This window comes from Globicephala melas, chromosome 3 (genome assembly GCF_963455315.2).
Source record: "Globicephala melas chromosome 3, mGloMel1.2, whole genome shotgun sequence".
Classification (NCBI taxonomy): domain Eukaryota; kingdom Metazoa; phylum Chordata; class Mammalia; order Artiodactyla; family Delphinidae; genus Globicephala; species Globicephala melas.
Window position 1 is genome coordinate 55541798 of NC_083316.1, and position 19467 is coordinate 55561264.

General features: G+C 36.6%; 1 protein-coding gene across 4 annotated transcripts in view; it reads left to right on the forward strand.

The window, feature by feature from the left end:
- Positions 1–19467, forward strand: part of BDP1 (BDP1 general transcription factor IIIB subunit) — an 88203-nt gene that overhangs the window by 11705 nt on the left and 57031 nt on the right. For all 4 annotated transcript variants that reach the window (XM_030845156.2, XM_030845177.2, XM_030845168.2 and 1 more), the window contains exons 8-12: positions 7961–8015; positions 10682–10825; positions 13220–13498; positions 14596–14743; positions 18378–18536. In XM_030845156.2, coding sequence (XP_030701016.2) covers positions 7961–8015; positions 10682–10825; positions 13220–13498; positions 14596–14743; positions 18378–18536 — 785 coding nt within the window. The remainder of the gene's footprint in view (positions 1–7960; positions 8016–10681; positions 10826–13219; positions 13499–14595; positions 14744–18377; positions 18537–19467) is intronic.

Consider the following 19467-nt stretch of genomic DNA (forward strand, 5'->3'; position numbering starts at 1 on the left):
ATATTTTGAACACAAAATATATCTCTGAATTTCCTAGGAAGAGAACATGCTGAGTTATATAGTTCTCAATATCTGGTCTAACCGTTGCTTTCCTAGGCCACCTTAACTTTGGGGGCAACCAGTGATACTATTTTTCTTTTTTCCAGTGATACTATTAACAACAGCAATGATGTTAATCAATTAGTGCTTTAATATGCCTAAAAGAATGATCTTTCTCTATCTTATAGTTCCTTTTGTTGAGAAACTTCATTACAAGTTTCCTGGGTTGGAGTGCATTTGAGTGCACACCATGTTGCTCTAGTGCATTTCTAATTCATAGTGAGATTTTTATCTAACCATGGGCTTTTTCTTTCATTAATTAAAGGGACCATTAAGAAAGATTTTTTTTTTTCTTGAACTACACTAGGCATGGACTGATTTACTGGGAACCAGTGTACAGTGTAATAGTCATTCTATTTCTGCAAAAGATGAGGGATTTTTTATATTCTTTATGTTCCTTTTCAAATGTTGATCTCTGATATAAGGAGAACAGAATGTTAAAGTTCTGTGAAGGCTAGAAGTTGATCGTATAGGGGAGCCCTCATATGTGACTAATGATAAGTTTGTCAGTAGACTATTTCTTTTAGAAGCAGTTTAGACTCTTCCATTAAAAGTTTAGTGTAGTCCCAGCAGGTCTTTGGGCAAAGTATAGAAAAGTAAAAATGGACTAGTGAATTACATCGACTTTCAATTTTTTTAAAAAAATTTATTTATTCATTTTATTTTTGGCTGTGTTGGGTCTTTGTTGCTATGCATGGGCTTTCTCTAGTTACGGTGAGTGGGGGCTACTCTTCGTTGTGGTGCACAGGCTTCTCATTGTGGTGGCTTCTTTTGTTGCGGAGCACGGGCTCTAGGCGCGCGGGCTTCAGTAGTTGTGGCACATGGGCTCAGTAGTTGTGGCTCACGGGCTTAGTTGCTCCGTGGCATGTGGGATCTTCCCGGACCAGGGCTCGAACCCATGTCCCCCTGCATTGGCAGGCGGATCCTTAACCACTGCGCCACCAGGGAAGTCCTTGATTTTCAAATTTTGAACCAACCTTGTATTCTTGTGATAAATCCCAATTAGTCATACTGTATTCTTCTTTTTATATGTTGCTGATTTTTGTTATATTTTCTTGAGGATTTTTTGCATCTTTGTTCATGAGAGTATTGGTTCATAATTTTCTTTTAGTGTCTTTGTGTTTTTGGTACCAAGGTTACGGTGGTCATAGAAAATGAGTTAGAAAGTGTTCCCTCTTGTTATCTGAGAAAATTTGTTTAAGATTAGTATTATTCCTGCTTTTAATGTTTGATAGAATTTACCAGTGAAACCATCTGGGCCTATGGTTTCCTTTGGAGGAAGGGTTTTGATTATAAATGCAATTTCTTTAATACATACAGGGGTATTTATAGTTTCAGTTTCTTCTTGTGTCAGTTTAGATGCTAAGTTGTTGAATTTATAGGCATAAAAATTTCATACTATTCACTTACTATTTTAATGTTTGTAGGATTTATAGTGATATATCTCATTGATTAATGATTTTTCTTTCTCTTTTCTTTTTTCTTGTCTTGCTAAAGGTTTTTGACTTCCAAAAGTCTTTTAATGAGCCAGCTTTTAGCTATGTTAAGTTTTCAATTGTTTGTGTGTTTTCATTGGTTTTTAAAAAACTCTTTAGCACTTCTTTCCTTCTTCAGGCATACCTCGTTTTATTGCACGTCACAGATACTGCGTTTTTTTTTACAAATTGAAGGTTTGTGGCAAACCATCTGCATTGTCAGATGATGGTTAGCATTTTTTAACAATAAAATATTTTTTAATTAAGTATGTACATTGCTTTTTTTAGACATAATACTATTGTACACTTAATAGACTACTTCACTGTAATGTAAATGTAATTCTTGTGTGCACTGGGAAGCCAAAAAAAAAGAAAAAAAAAACCTGTGTGACTTACTTTATTGCGATATTCACTTTATTGCAGTGGTCTGGAACTGAACCTGCAATATCCTCAAGGTATGCCTGTATTTACTTTGGGTTTAATTTTCTCTGGTTTTTTCTAGCTTCCTTAGATGAAAACTTAGAACATAGATTTTAAACCCTTCTTTTTTAATGTAGACATTTAAAGCTATACATTTTCATCTGAGCTGTAAATGTATCCCATAATATTGATACACTGTTTTCATTATCATTCTGTTAAAAATATTTTCTAGTTGCCCTTATGATTTCTTTTTTTAAAAATTTTAATTAATTAACTATTTTATTTTTGGCTGCATTGGGTCTTCGTTGCTGCGTGTGGGCTTTCTCGAGTTGTGTTGAGTGGGAGCTACTCTTCGTTGCAGTGCACCTGCTTCTCATTGCGGTGGCTTCTCTTGTTGCAGGGCATGGGGTCCAGGCACATGGGCTCAGCAGTTGTGGCACATGGGCTTAGTTGCTCCACGGCATGTGGGATCTTCCCAGGCCAGGGCTTGAACCTGTGTCCCCTGCATTGGCAGGTGGATTCTTAACCACTGAACCACCAGGGAAATCCTTCCCTTGTGATTTCTTCCTTGACATGTCAATTGTTTAGAAGTGTGTTTAATTTCCAACATTGGGACATTTCTAAATATCTTACTGTTATTGTTTCTTTGACATTCTGAATGTCAAAGGACATAATCTGTAAGATTTCAAGCTTTTTGAAATTTGTTGAGATTTATTTTAAAACCTATCACACTTGCAGCACTTCTTTGGTGGTCCAGTGGTTAAGATTCTGCACTTCCACTGCAGGGGGTGTGGGTTCGATCCCTGGTCGGGTTATAAGATCCCACATGACACACCGCATGGCCCCCAAAAATAAATAAGTAAAGCCTATCATACTCTCACCTTGGTCAGTGTGCACTTGAAATGAATGTATGTTCTGCAGTTGTTGGGTGTGGGGTCATCTAGTTCTGTCAGTTACTGAGAGAAGAGTTGACACATCTAACCACAATTACAGATTTGTGTTTCTCTCTTTAGATTGATCCATTTTTTTTCCTTTCCTTTTCTTTTCTTTTTTGGCACAGATCATTTATTTTTATTTTTTAAATTAAAGTATAGTTGATTTACAACGCTGTGCCAATCTTTGGTGTACAGCAGTGACTCAGTTATACACATAGAGACATTCTTTTTTTATATTCTTTTCCATTATGGTTTATTATCACAGGATATTGAATATAGATCCCTGTGCTATACAGTAGGACCTTGTTGTTTATCCATTCTAAATGTAATAGTTTGCATCTACCAACCGCAGACTCCTAGTCCATCCCTCTCCCCACCCTCCAACCCCCCAGGCAACCACAAGTCTGTTCTCTATGTCTATGAGTCTGTTTCTGTTTTGTAGATAGGTTCATTGTATCTACAGGAAATGTTCATTGTATTCTTATGTTGCCCCCGATAAAAATAAAACAAAATGTCTGTTTTACATTTCTGTTAACAACTTAGTTCATTTATGTTTAATGTGATAATTGATATGGCTCTGTTTAAGTCTACCATCTCACTATTTCCCATTCATTCCATCTGTTTTTTACTCATCTTTTCCTGCTTTAAATGGGGTTAATCAAATTTTTTTAGTATTTTATTTGTTGTACCTTTTTACTCTTTACATAATATCCTCTTAGAAGAAGAATTCTATTTACCTTCCATCCTTCATTCTATTACATGTTTTACTTCTGCTTATAAACCCCACTACCCATGAACTTATTTTAGCTTAGAGAGTCTTTTGTTTTTAACGGAAATTTAGTAGATTAAAGAAACTACAGTTAACCCTTGAATAATGCAGGGGTTAGGAGTGTCGATCCTCCTTGCAGTGAAAAATCTGAGTATAACTTATAGTTGGCCTTTCATATCTGCGATTCCTCTGTATCTGCAGTTACGTATCCATGGATTCAGCCAAACTCGGATTGTGTAGTACTGTAGTATTTACTATTGAAAAAAATTCACATATTTAAGTGGATCCACACAGTTCAAAGTTAGGTTGGTTGTTCAAGAGTCAACTGTAGTCTTTAATATTTAGCCACATGTTTACCATTTCTGATGCTTTTCACTCCTTGTAGTTCTGAATACCCTATCTGTTGTTGAAAAATTCTTTCAGCTTTCATTTTTCTGAAAGACTTTTTTGAGTCTCATTTTTGCTAGGTATACAAGTCTGGTTGGATAGTTTTTCCTTTCAGTGCTTTTAAAATGTCATTCCATTGTCCACTGGCCTCCAGTGTTTCTGATGAAAAGTCAGCCATCACTCATGTCATTCATGTCATGAATTGCTTTTCTTTTTTGTTTTTAAGGTTTTCTTTTTTTTCTTTTTTTTTTTTTTGCGGTACGCGGGCCTCTCACTGCCGCGGCCTCTCCCGTTGTGGAGCACAGGCTCTGGATGCGCAGGCTCAGCGGCCATGGCTCACGGGCCCAGCCGCTCTGAGGCATGTGGGATCCTCCCGGACCGGGGCACGAACCTGTGTCCCCTGCATCAGGAGGCGGACTCTCAACCACTGCGCCACCAGGGAAGCCCGGTTTTCTTTTTTTTTTCAATTTATTTTATTCAAGTATAGTTGATTTGCAGTGTTGTGTTAATTTCTGCTGTACAGCAGAGTGATTCAGTTATACATATATATGAATTGCTTTTCTATGACTGCTTTCAAGATTTTTTCTTTAACTTTGGTGTTCAGCAGTTTGTTTATGATTTGCCCAAGAGTTGTTTTTTAAAATGTTTTTTCTGCTTTGTTCCCTGCTTCTAGTACTCCGCTTACCTGTGTTAGTTTGCATGACATTGTACTACAGATTACCAAAGCTCTGTCCATTTTTTTTCCCAGTCTTTTTTCTTTATTTCAGTTTGGTTAGTTTCTGGTATCATGTTTATAAGTTCACTGATCCTGTCTTCTGCTATCTTCAGTCTGCTGTTAAGCCCATTCAGTGAATGTTTCATTTCTGATATTATACCTTTCATTTCTGTGATTTCACCTTGGTTATTTTTCTTAGTTTCCATTCCTCTGCTAAGATTTCTGTATCTGCTCATTCCATATTTTCCTTCAAATCCTTGAACATATAACAGGTGCTTTAACTTTCTTGTCTGCTAATTTCAACATCAGGGTCATATTGGGATCTGTTTCTGTTGACTCTTCATTTCCTTGACTGCCTCACATTTTCCTGTCTTTTCTCATGTCTGTGAATTTTTTTTTTCAGTTGCATGTTGGACATTGTGGATATGTTGCACAGTGTCTGGATTATGTTTGTTTTTATTTTGTATTTTTTTCCTTTAAAGAGTGTTTAGTTCTAGAAGGCAGTTAATATATTGCCAACTCTCCTTCTTCTTCCCAAGGCTTGATTTTAGGCTTTATTAAGACTGGTCCTTACTCTAGGTTTCTCATCTGAACTACAGAAAATAATTTGTGTTACTGTTTTCTAATTTTTTCTAAGGGTGGTCATATTACACCATTTTAGGTGTACAGGAAAGAAGGTGATTCATTACATGTAGTATATCCCTTAGGGCATTAGGGCTTAATTCTCATGCTAGAACCTCAATTGAGAAAGGCTACTCTAGGGTGTGATCCCTGTCTCTAAGTGGTGGTTGTTCTGGTGTCTGAGGTGAATGTTTGGATGTTAACAAAATCTTTCCATTCATGTGGGAAGAACCCTGTCATCTCACTATGTTACGTGACCTCTAGTATCGTCTTTTTGCTCCTGTCCCTGAAGTAGCTGTTCTCCACTAGAGCTTATGCTCTGGGCATATGGAACCCAGACCAACAGCCTATGGGATACTGCTTGTGAGACTCCTCTTTAAATAGCTGTCTTCTCTGTAGAACCCTGCCCCTAAAGATTATCTACTTCCTCAGCTCAGTAGGATCTCTGTTCTCTATTTGGCCTTTTTCTCTCTTTCATTGGTTAGGAAATTTAGCCCAGGCAGACAGCCAGTGTGAACGTTGGTACATCTTTTGTGTTTCCCTTCTCTCTGGGATTGTGGGATTGTAGTCTTGCTCTGCCTATTGTCTAGTGCTTGAAAATAGTTGATGCATTTATTTTGTTTGGTGTTAAAATTATTTACGTTGGGTTGGATATGTGGAAAAAGCTCGTTACCAGTTTTTGTCAGGGCCAGAGATGGAAATTATGGGATTTATTTTATAATTGTGGAATTTTGCCTACAGTGGTTCCTGCCTATGAATTCAATGATTAATATCCGGGAATTCCCTGGTGGTCCACTGGTTAGAATTCTGCACTTTCACTGCTAGGGCCTGGATTTGATCCCTGGTTCAGGAACTAAGATCTCACAAGCTGTGTGGGGTGGCCAGAAAAAAAAAATGATGAACATCAATACATTCTTCAAAAATATTTTAACTTGTTCTGGATTATATTCTCAATGAAGTAAAATATGATGTAGCAATGTTTTAGAATTGAATAATGCCTAAAGCCTACTGTTATTTCTCTCAGGATGTTTAATTTAGTAATTGTAGTCTGTCACTTTTTATGTGACTTTTGTTACATGTGGACCTGACTTTTGTTAACTTTTGAGGAAATGTTTAAAGAATAATATGATCTTTTAAGGGAGAAAGATGATCTTCCTTGAAAACTTCTATACTACTTGGTAATAAGTTTTATGAGGAAAAATGAAGAATGGAATAGAGGGATAATCTGTAGGTTGAAAGATGTTAGTCACATGAAGTTTTAAAAAAATAGGAAAGGCTAAATTATAGAGCTTAAGGATGTACGCTTGGATGATAAACAGTGAGGAAATGTAAGAAAGTGATTGCTTTAAAGTCAGGTTAGGACTTCCCTGGTGGCGCAGTGGTTAAGAATCCACCTGCCAATGCAGGGGACTGTGTCCCTGGTTTGATCCCTGGTCTGGGAAGATCCCACATGCTATGGAGCAAGTAAGCCTGTGTGCCACAACTACTGAGGCTGTGCTCTAGAGCCTGTGAGCCACAACTACTGAGCCCATGTGCTGCAACTACTGAAGCTGGAGCGCCTAGAGCCTGTGCTCCACGACAAACGAAGCCACTGCAAGGAGAAGCCTGTGCACTGCAGCGAAGAGTAGCCCCCACTCGCCGCAACTAGAAAAAGCCTGCGCGCAGCAACAAAGACCCAACACAGCCAATAAATAAATAAATAAATAAATAAATTAATTAATTAATAAAAAAATATAAAGTCAGGTTAGTGGGTAGTTTCTTTTGGAGGGAAGAACGGGGCCATGAAGAGGTTCTTTATTTTGTGTGATTTTTCTTTTTTTTCAATAAAACAATTTTTGTATTTTTAATAAAAGCTTTCAGACCACTGATCTGTAGAAGGGAGAGATTGGCTGATCGTTCCCTCCTGTAGGGTGTGTTTGTGTATGTGTATGCCCTCAGACTTTCTAATGACCTTAGGATGCATTGAACCCTAAACCTTAACCATCTCCATCTTAAAGGAGGTAATCTGGAGTGGAATTGGGAATGGGGCTCTTTGGTGCTCAGAAAAGCATGAGGAAATGTTCTTAATATAAAGAAGTTTCTAAACATAAACTTGGCCTGCTTCAAAATTTTGCTTAGTTGTTTCTTTACAGTTTCCCCTCCATGCCATTAAAAATAGAATAATAATGTAAGAGGTTTAACCTGATATGAATATACTAGTTTTTAAAGAGTTAATACTGGTTAGCTTAATTGATTACTGTTTGATCTGTTTCCACGCTAGTTGACTTTATTTTTTTTTCTATCCTCTGTAAATCCAGTTTTCATTGCTAATTCATGTTATTGATCATAAGGAGGAGCACAGAGCTCAGTATAAATCTTTCATTTCTATTTTTTAAAAGCTAAGGGTTTAAGTAACTTGCCTATTAGCAAAGACGTATTATTTATTAGAGAATCATATGTTATTATAAGAATTTTATTTTGATGCTTTTTTTAAGACATAATCTGCACTTGTTTAATGGGAGAAAATTACCAAAGAGTTTTTGTTTTGTTTTGTTAACAGAATAAATTTAAACGTGAAGAGAAAACAAATGGATGGAGAATAGACAAAGCATTCCGTAAGTATTAAGACCTCTTTCACAAGGAATCATTTGGAGATTCTAAAAAATGACCAATGTTTTGTCTTTGGTTCCAGTGTGTTTTAGATTTGTTTCATCCCTATATTGTCATAGGAAGAGTAAGACTGGAAATTTTTCTCTTTAGCAGTTCAGGTCTGGCAGTTCATATAGATCTATAGGCAAGGGAATAGCTAAAACATCAAGAAGCAAGTAAGCAGAGTTCTGAGTCCAAGAAATTAGGGAGACTGAAGATACTATTTCTAAGTGCTCTTTATTCTGGGGGAATTGTACTGAAGAAGAGGTTAATTGTTTCTGGAAGATATTACACTATAGATGATTCCTTACCTACTGTGGTAAGTCTGTCATTCAGTCAGTAATACAGACCACCTGCTGTGTGCTAGTCACTGTTGTTGGCATTGAGGATATCATGGTGAACAGGGCAGATGGAGAATCCTGCTTTTAGAGCCTTAAGTCTAATTGGGTGGAGGAGGAATATAATTGGTAAGCAGAATAATTTCAGATAGTGACTAATTTCTAAGAAGAAAAAAGAGGGAGTTAGGGGGTGGGTGTTTAGATTGGGTATTAAGGGAAGTTCTGTCTGAAGACGTGATTTTTTTTTTTTAAATAAATCTATTTGTTTTATTTATTTATTTTTGGCTGCATTGGGTCTTCGATGCTGCGCACGGGCTTTTCTCTAGTTGCGGCGAGTGGGGGCTACTCTTTGTTGCAGTGTGCTGGCGTCTCACTGCCGTTGCTTCTCTTGTTGCGGAGCATGGGCTCTAGGCACATGGGCTTCAGTAGTTGTGGCTCGCAGGCTCAGTAGTTGTGGCTCGTGGGCTCTAGAGCACAGGCTCAGTAGTTGTGGTGCACGGGCTTAGCTGCTCCGCAGCATGTGGGATCTTCCCAGACCAGGGCTCGAACCCATGTCCCCTGCATTGGCAGGCAGATTCTTAACCGCTGTGCCACCAGGAAGTGCCTGAAGAGGTGACGTTTGAATTTAGACCTGATTTGAAGAAATGATGTATAACTTTCAGCTTTTAACTAATAGCCTCATTAAAATGAACGTTGTTTCCTTTTAAGTCCAGAGAACTACATCAAGGGATCTGTAAAGAAAAACAGAATTAAATGTACTATTTAGAGTAGTTCCTGTATTCTTTGTTTGGAATATAATTACCAATGTTTCATGATTAATAGGTGTATTCAGTGTTCATTTGCCATAGTGCTAATCTTAGAAAAAAATTCTAAAGAGAAGTACTTAGATTGTATAGCATGTACATTTATTTTATGAGTAGACACAAAGGTGGATGAGTGGACCCTATACCTTACAAATGTGGTATTGAGTCCTCAGGAAAACCACTTCTAGGAATGGCTTCTGGAAGATCTGGAATATTTTAGTCCTCAACCCTCTCCATTTTAGAGAAGTGGTCTTGAAACTTTTCGTTATGTTTAATGCATTATAATCAGAAAAGAGTCCATAAATCTATAAACAGTCTTTATGGGGTGTGGAGCCATTGTTAAAACCATTATAATAGAACCTTTAAAATTCACTGTTTGATGCTTTGTGGTGGAAATCGTTAAACCACAAACACAAAAAAAACCCAAATGGTGTTTTTTAGAACTTATATTTTTAATTCCTCTGAGAACTTTATGGATTATTTTAGTGCTCTGGTTTTCAGAATCATTTGTGTGGAAGGTCAGAACAGATGAAAAGCTGGATCCACAATAAAATAGGGCTTTCAAGAATCTCAGGTTTGGGCTTAGTTTCCTAAGTCTAATTTACTTTTGTTTTGGTATATACCTCTTTTTCTGAGGCCATCTTGTAATCAAAACAATCTTGGAGCACCATTTTCCCTGTATTCACTTCTCTGTATTCACTGTATTTGTAGACACAGCTGAGGCAAGGATTGACTCCTGGAGTGGATTCATTCTGGTTTGTTCATAGATTACTCTTTCTGATATAATACTGTTAATAGGTATTTAGTGAGAGTGGTCCTGATCAATACTCATTTACTATCCTCTTCGCTGATATTTGGAAGAGTAAGAGTTAATAGTGAAAGAGTTGTAATAAAGTGAGGACATAAAGTGGTGGATAGGCTTTTGCAGACTTCTTAATCATCCTAGCCTTTTAAAAAGTGTATTTATAATTATGGACAGTGCAATTTATAGTTTGAGTTTTGACAAAGAGTACACCTGTGTAACCACCACACAAAACAAGCCATGGAACATTTTCATCACTCCAGCGAGGCCACTTCTTTCCCTTTCTAGTCAATCTCCACTCCTAATCCTGACCCAGGCAGCTACTATTTTCATTTGAATCATCATAGGTTAGTTTATCTTGTTCTAGAACGTCTTATTCATAGAATCATACAGTATATACTCATTTGTGTTTGGCTTCTTTCACTCAGCATGTTTTTGAGATTCACCTATATTATTGCTTGTATCAGTAGTTCCTTTTCTTTCTTTTTTAAACTAATATAGTTTGTTCCTTTTTATTGCTCAGTGATGTTCTGTTGTGTGACTGTACTATAGTGATTAGAGTTCTTTGTCTGTTCTGCTGCTAAGCCCATTCGCTTTTGATATTACACTTAAGAAAAATTAAAACTTGAAAGTTCTTTTCCTTTTTTTAAAATAAAAACTTGAAGTTTCTTTTTTTTTTTTTTAAACAGAGGAAAAGCGCCCTTTTGACTTCGATTTTTTTGCTCATTTGCTTCAGAAAGTTCTCGCTGAAGAAGAGAAAAGAAAACAAAAATCTGTTAAAAATCAGACTTTAAAGGAGAAGAAGTCCTCTAAATCACGGAAAAATGTAAAAGGTATTTATTTAAAAGAAAGTGTGTTATTTTACTTAATAATAGGCTTGCAATATTGTCCCTCAAGTCTTAGGCTGTTCATATGTAGTTCAGGTAGTTGAGATCATCAGGACATCCGATTGGAGGGAATTGATTTTTCTTCAATATTCTAGTTATCTGGCCCCAAACAGCAGCTCCCTTTTACATTTTATAATTGGATGGCTGGGCTATTTAACATCTTTCTTGCATTGAGGGCATAGCTATAGCTAATAAAGGAGCATCAGAATATTGGGGTGTCATGTTTGGTTACTTATTATCATTTTTCTCTGTAAAACAAATCTGGCACAAAAGTCTAAAAAAAAAAAAATGGAACTCTAATACTTTGGGCTTGTGACTCAACTGTATTGTTTGAGCACACCTTATTTCTGAGGGTTAATGTTGACTTGTACCAGGTAGGAAATTGTTCATATGTGAGTATTTCTATTTTTAGGCTTATATTTTCTTAACTATTTGAATTCTGATCTGAGGACAATGTTTAGCTATAATCACATAATTTAAAGAATCTTTGAACTACAGGGAACCTTATATATTAGTTATACATTCCAGCCCCTTTCCTTTTGTTTTAATAACCCAGAAATAACCTCAGAGATCCTAAGTCATTTTTTCCTAAGGTCTCACAGTGTTAGTAGTGGTAGAGGCAGGACTCAAGCTAGGACTGTGAGAGCCTGTGTAGGGGGACCCCAAGAGCACCCCCAGGTTCAATTATTTGCTAGGACTCACGGGATTCAGCATATAGTTGTACAGACGACGAGACTTATTACAATGAAAGTATACAGAGCAAAATTGGCAAAGGGAAAGGCACATAGGTCAAAGTCTAGGGAAAAGAAGTAAAGCTTCCAAGAGTCCTCTCCCAGTAGAGTCACACAGGATGTGCTTAATTCCCCAACAACAAGTAGGAGTGAGGTATGTAAAAAGCTGTCTACCAGGGAAGCTTGTTAGAAACTCAGCACCCAAGATTTTTATTAGAGGTTGGTCATGTAGACACCTTTTTCCTGGAATGTACCAGAATTCAAAACTCCCAAAAGGAAAGCATTTGTTCAGCATAAACCACATTGTTTATTCAAACAATTTAGGTATAGCGAGCCACTTTTGTCAGTTAGGCTGGTTGGAACTCTCCCCAAACCCAAGTTTCCAGACACAGCCCAAGGGCCAACCTTTTTAAACATTTTTTTTTTTTTTGCTGTACACGGGCCTCTCACTGCTATGGCTTCTCCCATTGCGGAGCACAGGCTCCAGATGTGCAGGCTCAGCGGCCATGGCTCACGGGCCCAGCCGCTCCGCGACAAGTGGGATCCTCCCGGACCAGGGCACGAACCCGTGTCCCCTGCATCGGCAGGCGGACTCCCAACCACTGCGCCACCAGGAAAGCTGAGGGCCAACCTTTTAAGCAGGCCTTTCAAAGGAGAGCAGTGAGGTCTGCTTTGTTAACTCCTTCTGCACAGAGCCAATATAGAACTTCTTTTTCTAGAGCATAGTGCCCCTATCTTTTTAAAAGTAGTATTGATAACTGCAAAGTTATTTCATTCTTTAGTCAATTTTTTAACTTACATAGCCCTGGGAAATTAAAATAGATATATTAATCTATCACTAATCTTGTGGTTATTATGTTACAGTGATAGCATAAGTAACTCACTGTATCTTATTTAATGTGAGAACTTTTCAGGTACTTTGTTACAAGTCTCAGAATTTAAAAATTGCTGATTATTATTCTGATAAAGAATAAATCCAGCATATTTTCTTAGTTTTAAAATCTTGTTTTGACTTTTTTTGAATAAAAATAAGTAACATTTTATTATTTTTGTTTTTTAAAATGTAATTCATTATTTTCATCTTTTGATACAGTTAACTATTAATATGCCTTCAAAAAAAGGCACTAGAAATTGTTTAAAAATATTTGTTAATAAGGTTGTTCATTGAAAAACAAAGGATACAGAAAATGAAATACTTGAACTCTCTCTTGAACCCTGCCCTCAAAGTCTTAGCTTTCTTAGGGATGATTGTTAGTAAACTCTTTTCTATGCCTATAAATGTGTATGTGTCTTAGAGTATATGTAATTGTTTTTCTTAAAATAAAAGTGTGGTAATACTGTGTATATTGTTCTGCAACTTGATTTTTTTTTAAGGCAACAATATTTTTTGAAATCTTGTACATGACTACGTACAAACCTACCTCATTGTTATTTGCTGCATGGATTTCTATAGCATAAATGTATTATAACTTATTTAGTCATTCTCTATTGGACAGTTTGGGTTGTCTTTAAATTTTCGCTCAGACATCCTTACGTGTTTATCTTCTCCACCTTTAAGAATTTTTCTGTAGACTGTTTCTATATTTATAACAATTTCTCTTACTTTAAGTGAAAAAAGTCTCCAGTGAAAGAGTGAATGATAATCCAGATGAGTCTGTGAGCACTAGAATTTCAGACACAGAAGGATCTCAAAAGGATGCTCAGACAGTTGAAGAAGAACAGTCTTTGACTTTATCAGGACAGGATTCAGAACAGAATGCATTAGAACAAGATATAAATCAAAGGAAAAGGAGAAGAAAGAATCAGGATGAAAGTAGTGAACAAGAGGTAAATCTTTCAGGAAATGCCACTGTTCAGCCAGGCTCTTCTAAAGGAGAAAACCACAAAAGTAAGTGTATTACATATGTTAATAGCCCCTATATTACTTGTGAAGACACGTACACTAATATGATGTATAACTTAACTACTTTTCTTCTGGATAGTGGCAACTAATAATGCTTATTAATTGGTTCTGTATTCATGGTACTGGGTTAAACCCTTTTACTTTTAATTTAAAGAAAAAACGTTTATTAAAAAAAGTGAAATGGGGAGATATTTCTCTCAAGTTTGTCTCTGAGATGTGTTACCTCCTATGTGTTCACATTAACAATTATTCTAAGTCACGTGCATATAATTAAACGTGTATTGTGTTTGTTAATAAATCACAGGTTTTCATGTTCTGCCTCTACAGAGCACCTCTATGAACCCAAAATAAGTTGTTTAATTTGTATAAAAGGTACTAGAATAAGTATTCCTCTCATTTTTCTTTCTTTTTTTTTTTTTTTTTGTGGTACGCGGGCCTCTCACTGTTGTGGCCTCTCCCATTGCGGAGCACAGGCTCCGGACGCACAGGCTCAGCGGCCATGGCTCACGGGCCCAGCCGCTCCGCGGCATGTGGGATCCTCCCGGACCGGGGCATGAACCCGTGTCCCCTGCATCGGCAGGCGGACCCCCAACCGCTGCGCCACCAGGGAAGCCCTCGTTTTTCTTTTTTAAAGCTCCCTAGAATACAGACATTTTGACACTTGTGAGTCACTAGGGAATGAGAGCTAAGAGTTTAGGGAAGTCTCGGTCTCTTTCTTGAAGAATTCACATATAGATTACTTAAAGCAGATAACCAAGTAAAGAGAGGAGAAAAAATAGTAACAGCTCAGAACAACCTTTCTGTAGAATTTAAGTTTTATGTGGTTCAACTTCACCAATAAGATTTTAATAAGTGAATCCTGCTAGATAGCATAGTGTGATTTATAAGCATCATAATATGCTCTTTGTGGCTTACTAGTAAAGACATTACATATAAAACAGAATAGCTCAACTTTTAAGAAATTGGACTTTGGGATAATTTCTTAATCATTACATTACAGTGTTATATGTAAATTCCTTTGTGCTTTAAATATATATGTTTTTGCTATCATTTTTATAATAATATGCATTTTGTATTAATAGATAAATGCCTGTCTTTAAGTCCTGAGATAAATGAAGATGAAAGCAATAAGGAACAAAAGCTTCCCTGTGTACAGAACACAGATGACATTGTGGATCTATCCTCTAATGAAAAGGCTGAGAAAAGAACTGACCCTGCTCTTTCACCAAGGTATTTTATGTATCTTTACTCACTTTGTCTACATCTTCTATCAGTTACCAAAGGAGTGGGAAATCTCCACCTGTAATTGTGAATTTGCTTATTTCTCTTTTCAGTTCTATTTGTTTTTCTTCATGTCTTTTGAAGCTCTTTTGTTAGGTGTATACATATCTAGGATTGTTGTATCTTCTTGGTGAAATCACCCTTTTACCATTTGTGTGATATCATTCTGGTATTGCTCTTTGTTCTGATGATTGCTATGCCACTACAGTTTTCTTGTGGTTAATGTTTGCATGGGTTCATCATTTTCTATAAAGATTTTCTCTTGATTTTTGGTTTTCAACAATTTGAATGTGATGTATCCTGCTGAGGTTTTTTTGTTTGTTTGTTTTTACTTGTAAAAAACACATAACATGAGATCTGCTCTTCTTACAAGTTTTTAAAATGTACAGTGTTGTTAACTATGAGCACAGTGTTGTACAGCAAATCTCTAGAACATTTTCATCTTGCATGACTGAAACTCTATATCTTTTGAACAGTAACTCTTTATTTCCTCCTTACCCCAGCCCCTGGTAACCACCATTCTACTTTCTATGAGCTTGGTTACTTTAGATACTTCATGTAAGTGGAATCATAAATATTTATCCTTCTATGAGTGGCTTATTTCACCTAGTATGATGTTTTCAAAGTTCATCCATGTTGTAGCATATGAAGGATTTCTGTTTTTATGGTCGAATAATATTCCATTGTAAGTATATAGCACATTTTGTTTATTCATTTATCTGTCAATGGACATTTGGGTGGTTTCCATCTCTTGGCTATTATGAATAATGCTGCAGTAAACATGGAACTGAAGATATTTCTTTGAGACCCTGTTTTCAGTTCTTATGGGTAGATACCCAGAAGGGAAATTGCTGGATCATATGATAATTCTGTTTTAAATTTTTTGAAGAGCCTCCATACTGTTTTTCGTTGTGGCTGCATTTTACATTCCTACCCACAGTTCATAAGAATTCCAGTTTTTCCATACTCTTGCCAGCATTTATTATTTTCTGTTTTTCTAAAAAATTAATATATATATTTTAATTAATACATATTTTTAATTACATATATATTTTTAAAAAGTAATGTTAGTATAATATAACAGTTCCTAACAGGTGTGAGGTGATACCTCACTGTGGTTTTGATTTGCATTTCCCTGATGATTGTGATGTTGAGCATCTTTATTTTATTTTATTATTTATTTATTTATTTACTTTTGGCTGCGTTGGGTCTTCGTTGCTGCACGCGGGCTTTTTTTAGTTGCGGCGAGTGGGAGCTACTCTTCGTTGTGGTGTGCAGGCTTCTCATTGCAGTGGCTTCTCTTGTTGCAGAGCACGGACCCTAGGTGTGTGGGCTTCAGTAGCTGCAGCACGCGGGCTCAGCAGTTATGGCTTGTGGGCTCTAGAGCACAGGCTCAGTAGTTGTGACACACGGGCTTAGTTGCTCCACGGCATGTGGGATCTTCCTGGACCAGGGCTCAAACTCGTGTCCCCTGCATTGGCAGGCGGATTCTTAACCATTGCGCCACCAGGGAAGTCCCTTGAGCATCTTTAAATATTACTTGTTGGCCATTTGTATGTCTTCTTGTGGAGAAATGTCTATTCAATTCCTTTTCCAGTTTTTAATTGAGTTATTTGTTTTTCTGTTACTGAGTTCTAGGAGTTCCTTTTATATTTTGGATATTAAGCCCTTATCCATTATATGGTTTACAAATCTTTTCTCCCATTTCATAGGTTGCCTTTTGACTCTTGATTGTTTCCTTTGCTGTACAGAAGGTTTTTGGTTTGATATAGTCCCACTTGTCTATTTTTACTTTTCCTGCCTGTGCCTTTTGTGTCATGTCCAAGAAATTATTACCAATACCAATCTTATGAAGCTTTCCCCCATGTTTTCCTTTAGGAATTTTATACTTTAAGGCATTACCTTTAATGCGGTGGGCCTGGGTTCAATCCCTGGTTGGGGAACTAAGATCCCACAAGCCACGTGGCATAGCTGAAAAAGAAAAAAATAAAAGGTGTTACCTTTAAATCTTTATTCCATTTTGAGTTGATTTTTGTGTATGGTATAAGGTAAAGGTCCAGTTTCTCTTTTTTTGCTAATGGATATCTAGCTTTCCCAGCATCATTTGCTGAAGAGATTATCCTTTTCATATTGTGTAGTTTTGGCACCCTGTCAAAGATCATTTGACTGGGTGCATGGGTCTGTTCTGTTCCATTGGTTGGCATGTACCCTCTTCTGAAAATTTTGATGAAAACCATTTATTCTCATGTAGAAAAATACCTATATGCACCTGTGCCAATTTATTCATACAATACAGAAGATTAATAATTTCTTTGAAGCCAAGCCATAGACCTCAGGCCCTTAACTTGCTGGGTGACAGACCTCTAAATTCTGACCTCAGAGACACAACTAATTTCATAGACTATGCACAAAACAATACTGATGACTTTTTTAGGGGGGAAAGCTACCCTGTAATGACTGTTAAAATACCAGTTGGTTTTGTAAAACAGTGAGCTGATTCTTATTCTAAAGCTAGAGTAATTAAAAGAGTGTGGTACTGGAAAAGGCCAGACAAATTGACTGAGAGGAAAATTGGATGTAGAATCTAGGAAGAGAAATTTAGGCATCATTTAGATGGCAGAGGTAGCATTAGAAATTAGTGGGAAAGACTGAATTAACCATTCATTAAATGGTGCTTAGATATGAAAAAGATAATAGTAGATCCCTATTTTACCCTATGCACTAACCTCCTCATAGATTAAAGGCTACATATATAAAGCAAATCTTTAAAACTTTTAGGAGAAAATGTAGAAAAATAGTTTTGTGATATCAAGGATTTCTTAAGACATAAAAAGCACAAACTTTAAAGGATGAAATTGATAAATTCAACTGCAGTAAAATTAAATACTTCTGTTGACAAAAGGCTCCATGAAGAAAGTAAAAGGCAAGCTATTGATTGGGAGGTTTTATATGTAACATCTAGCCAAAAAAGAATATAGAAAGAGCGCTGGGAAAAGACAAACACCCAGTAGAAAAAAAGAACAAAAAAACAAAGCATGGCTGAATGTGAATTTGCGTTGAAACTGAGTGCTCATTAGTACATGGCCATCATTTATATTATTGTTAGTTGAAGTATTTCCTAATGCAGCAGTCCTTTCTTTGCACGCTACAGCATTAACTGCAACTTGTGCATGTTGCAGCTGTGTCTTCGATTTCCATGGCTCTTGAGTAACACAGTACCATGCAAAGCAAAGACTGCCAATACAAAATTTTAATGAAAGATAATTCCTAAACATTACTGTGATTTTACACATACATTTGATTTGTGAACCCCATGTAGTTATGAGTTTTTCATTTTGTGACTTCTTGAGCACTTTCCCTGTTCATTTGTGACTGTTATTATCTCCTAAGATACAGTGTTTTAATAACATGGTGCAAGGAGGATCATAGAGAAACCAAAATATCCATTTTGATTATTCCGTGATATGAAGGATCATCTTCCAGAGTTTTGGCTTTGTATATTTTAAAAAAATCTTTTAAATAATTAGTATAAAATGTGCATTACTAAGAGTTCTTTTCCCCTGATATATTTTCATTTCCGTAGTAGTCAACAAGATGCCGTATCAGTAGCAACTGAGACTTCAGAATCAAGCACTTCATATTTGCCTTCATCAGAAGGTGGAATTAGAGCATTGTGTGAGGTGAATAATGCTGAGAGTAGTTGTACAGAAGAAGGAAATGTTGACCTAAAAGATAAAGCACTGTAAGTATTTTACATGGTAGGATTTTAAAATTTGTTTTCAAAATTTTGATAATTTATTATCATTTAAAAAATGATAATAATGTTGCTTCCTTTAGGAATTAGGAGAGGACTGTAGACCATTTAATATGTAATTGTACTGTGGTCTTAGTGACATTAAGGTTTTTCACTTTATATTTCATTATGGAAAGATTATCTTAGTGATACGAGTTATAGCAAACTGGTAACTTACGATAAAATTCTAAAATAATTTGGAAGCCTAAATATTTGCTATGAGATTTAACTTTTACTTGGTTTGAGTTATTTTTCATACCTGTTGTCAAAGTAGTAGATTTTGATGACTTTAAAGAGATTATGTATTATGTTTTCTAGTATGAAAATACTGATTAAATTAATATCTTCACTAAAAACAGTAGAAGCACCACAAGAATCTCCCTTTGAAAAGATATCTCAGAAGTTCAGACTTTCTTTTTATCTCCTTCATAACTCCTCATGTGGGCTTAAAAGTTTAGTTTATGAATTCTTATTTTCAGTAAAGCATAGTCACATTGAGAATCAAACTTTTTTTTTAAAGATGATTTTTAAATTTATTTATTTATTTTTGACTGCGTTGGGTTTTCGTTGATGCGCATGGGCTTTCTCTAGTTGCAGTGAGTGGGGACTACTCTTCCTTACGGCGCACGGGCTTCTCATTGTGGTGGCTTCTCTTGTTGCGGAGCACAGGCTCTAGGCATGTGGGCTTCAGTAGTTGTGGCATGTGGGCTTCAGTAGTTGTGGCACGCGGGCTCAGTAGCTGTTTCTTGCGGACTCTAGAGCGCAGGCTCAGTAGTTGTGGAGCACGGGCTTAGTTGTTCTGCGGCATGTGGGATCTTCCCAGACCAGGGCTTGGACCCTGTGTCCCCTGCATTGGCAGGTGGATTCTTAACCACTGTGC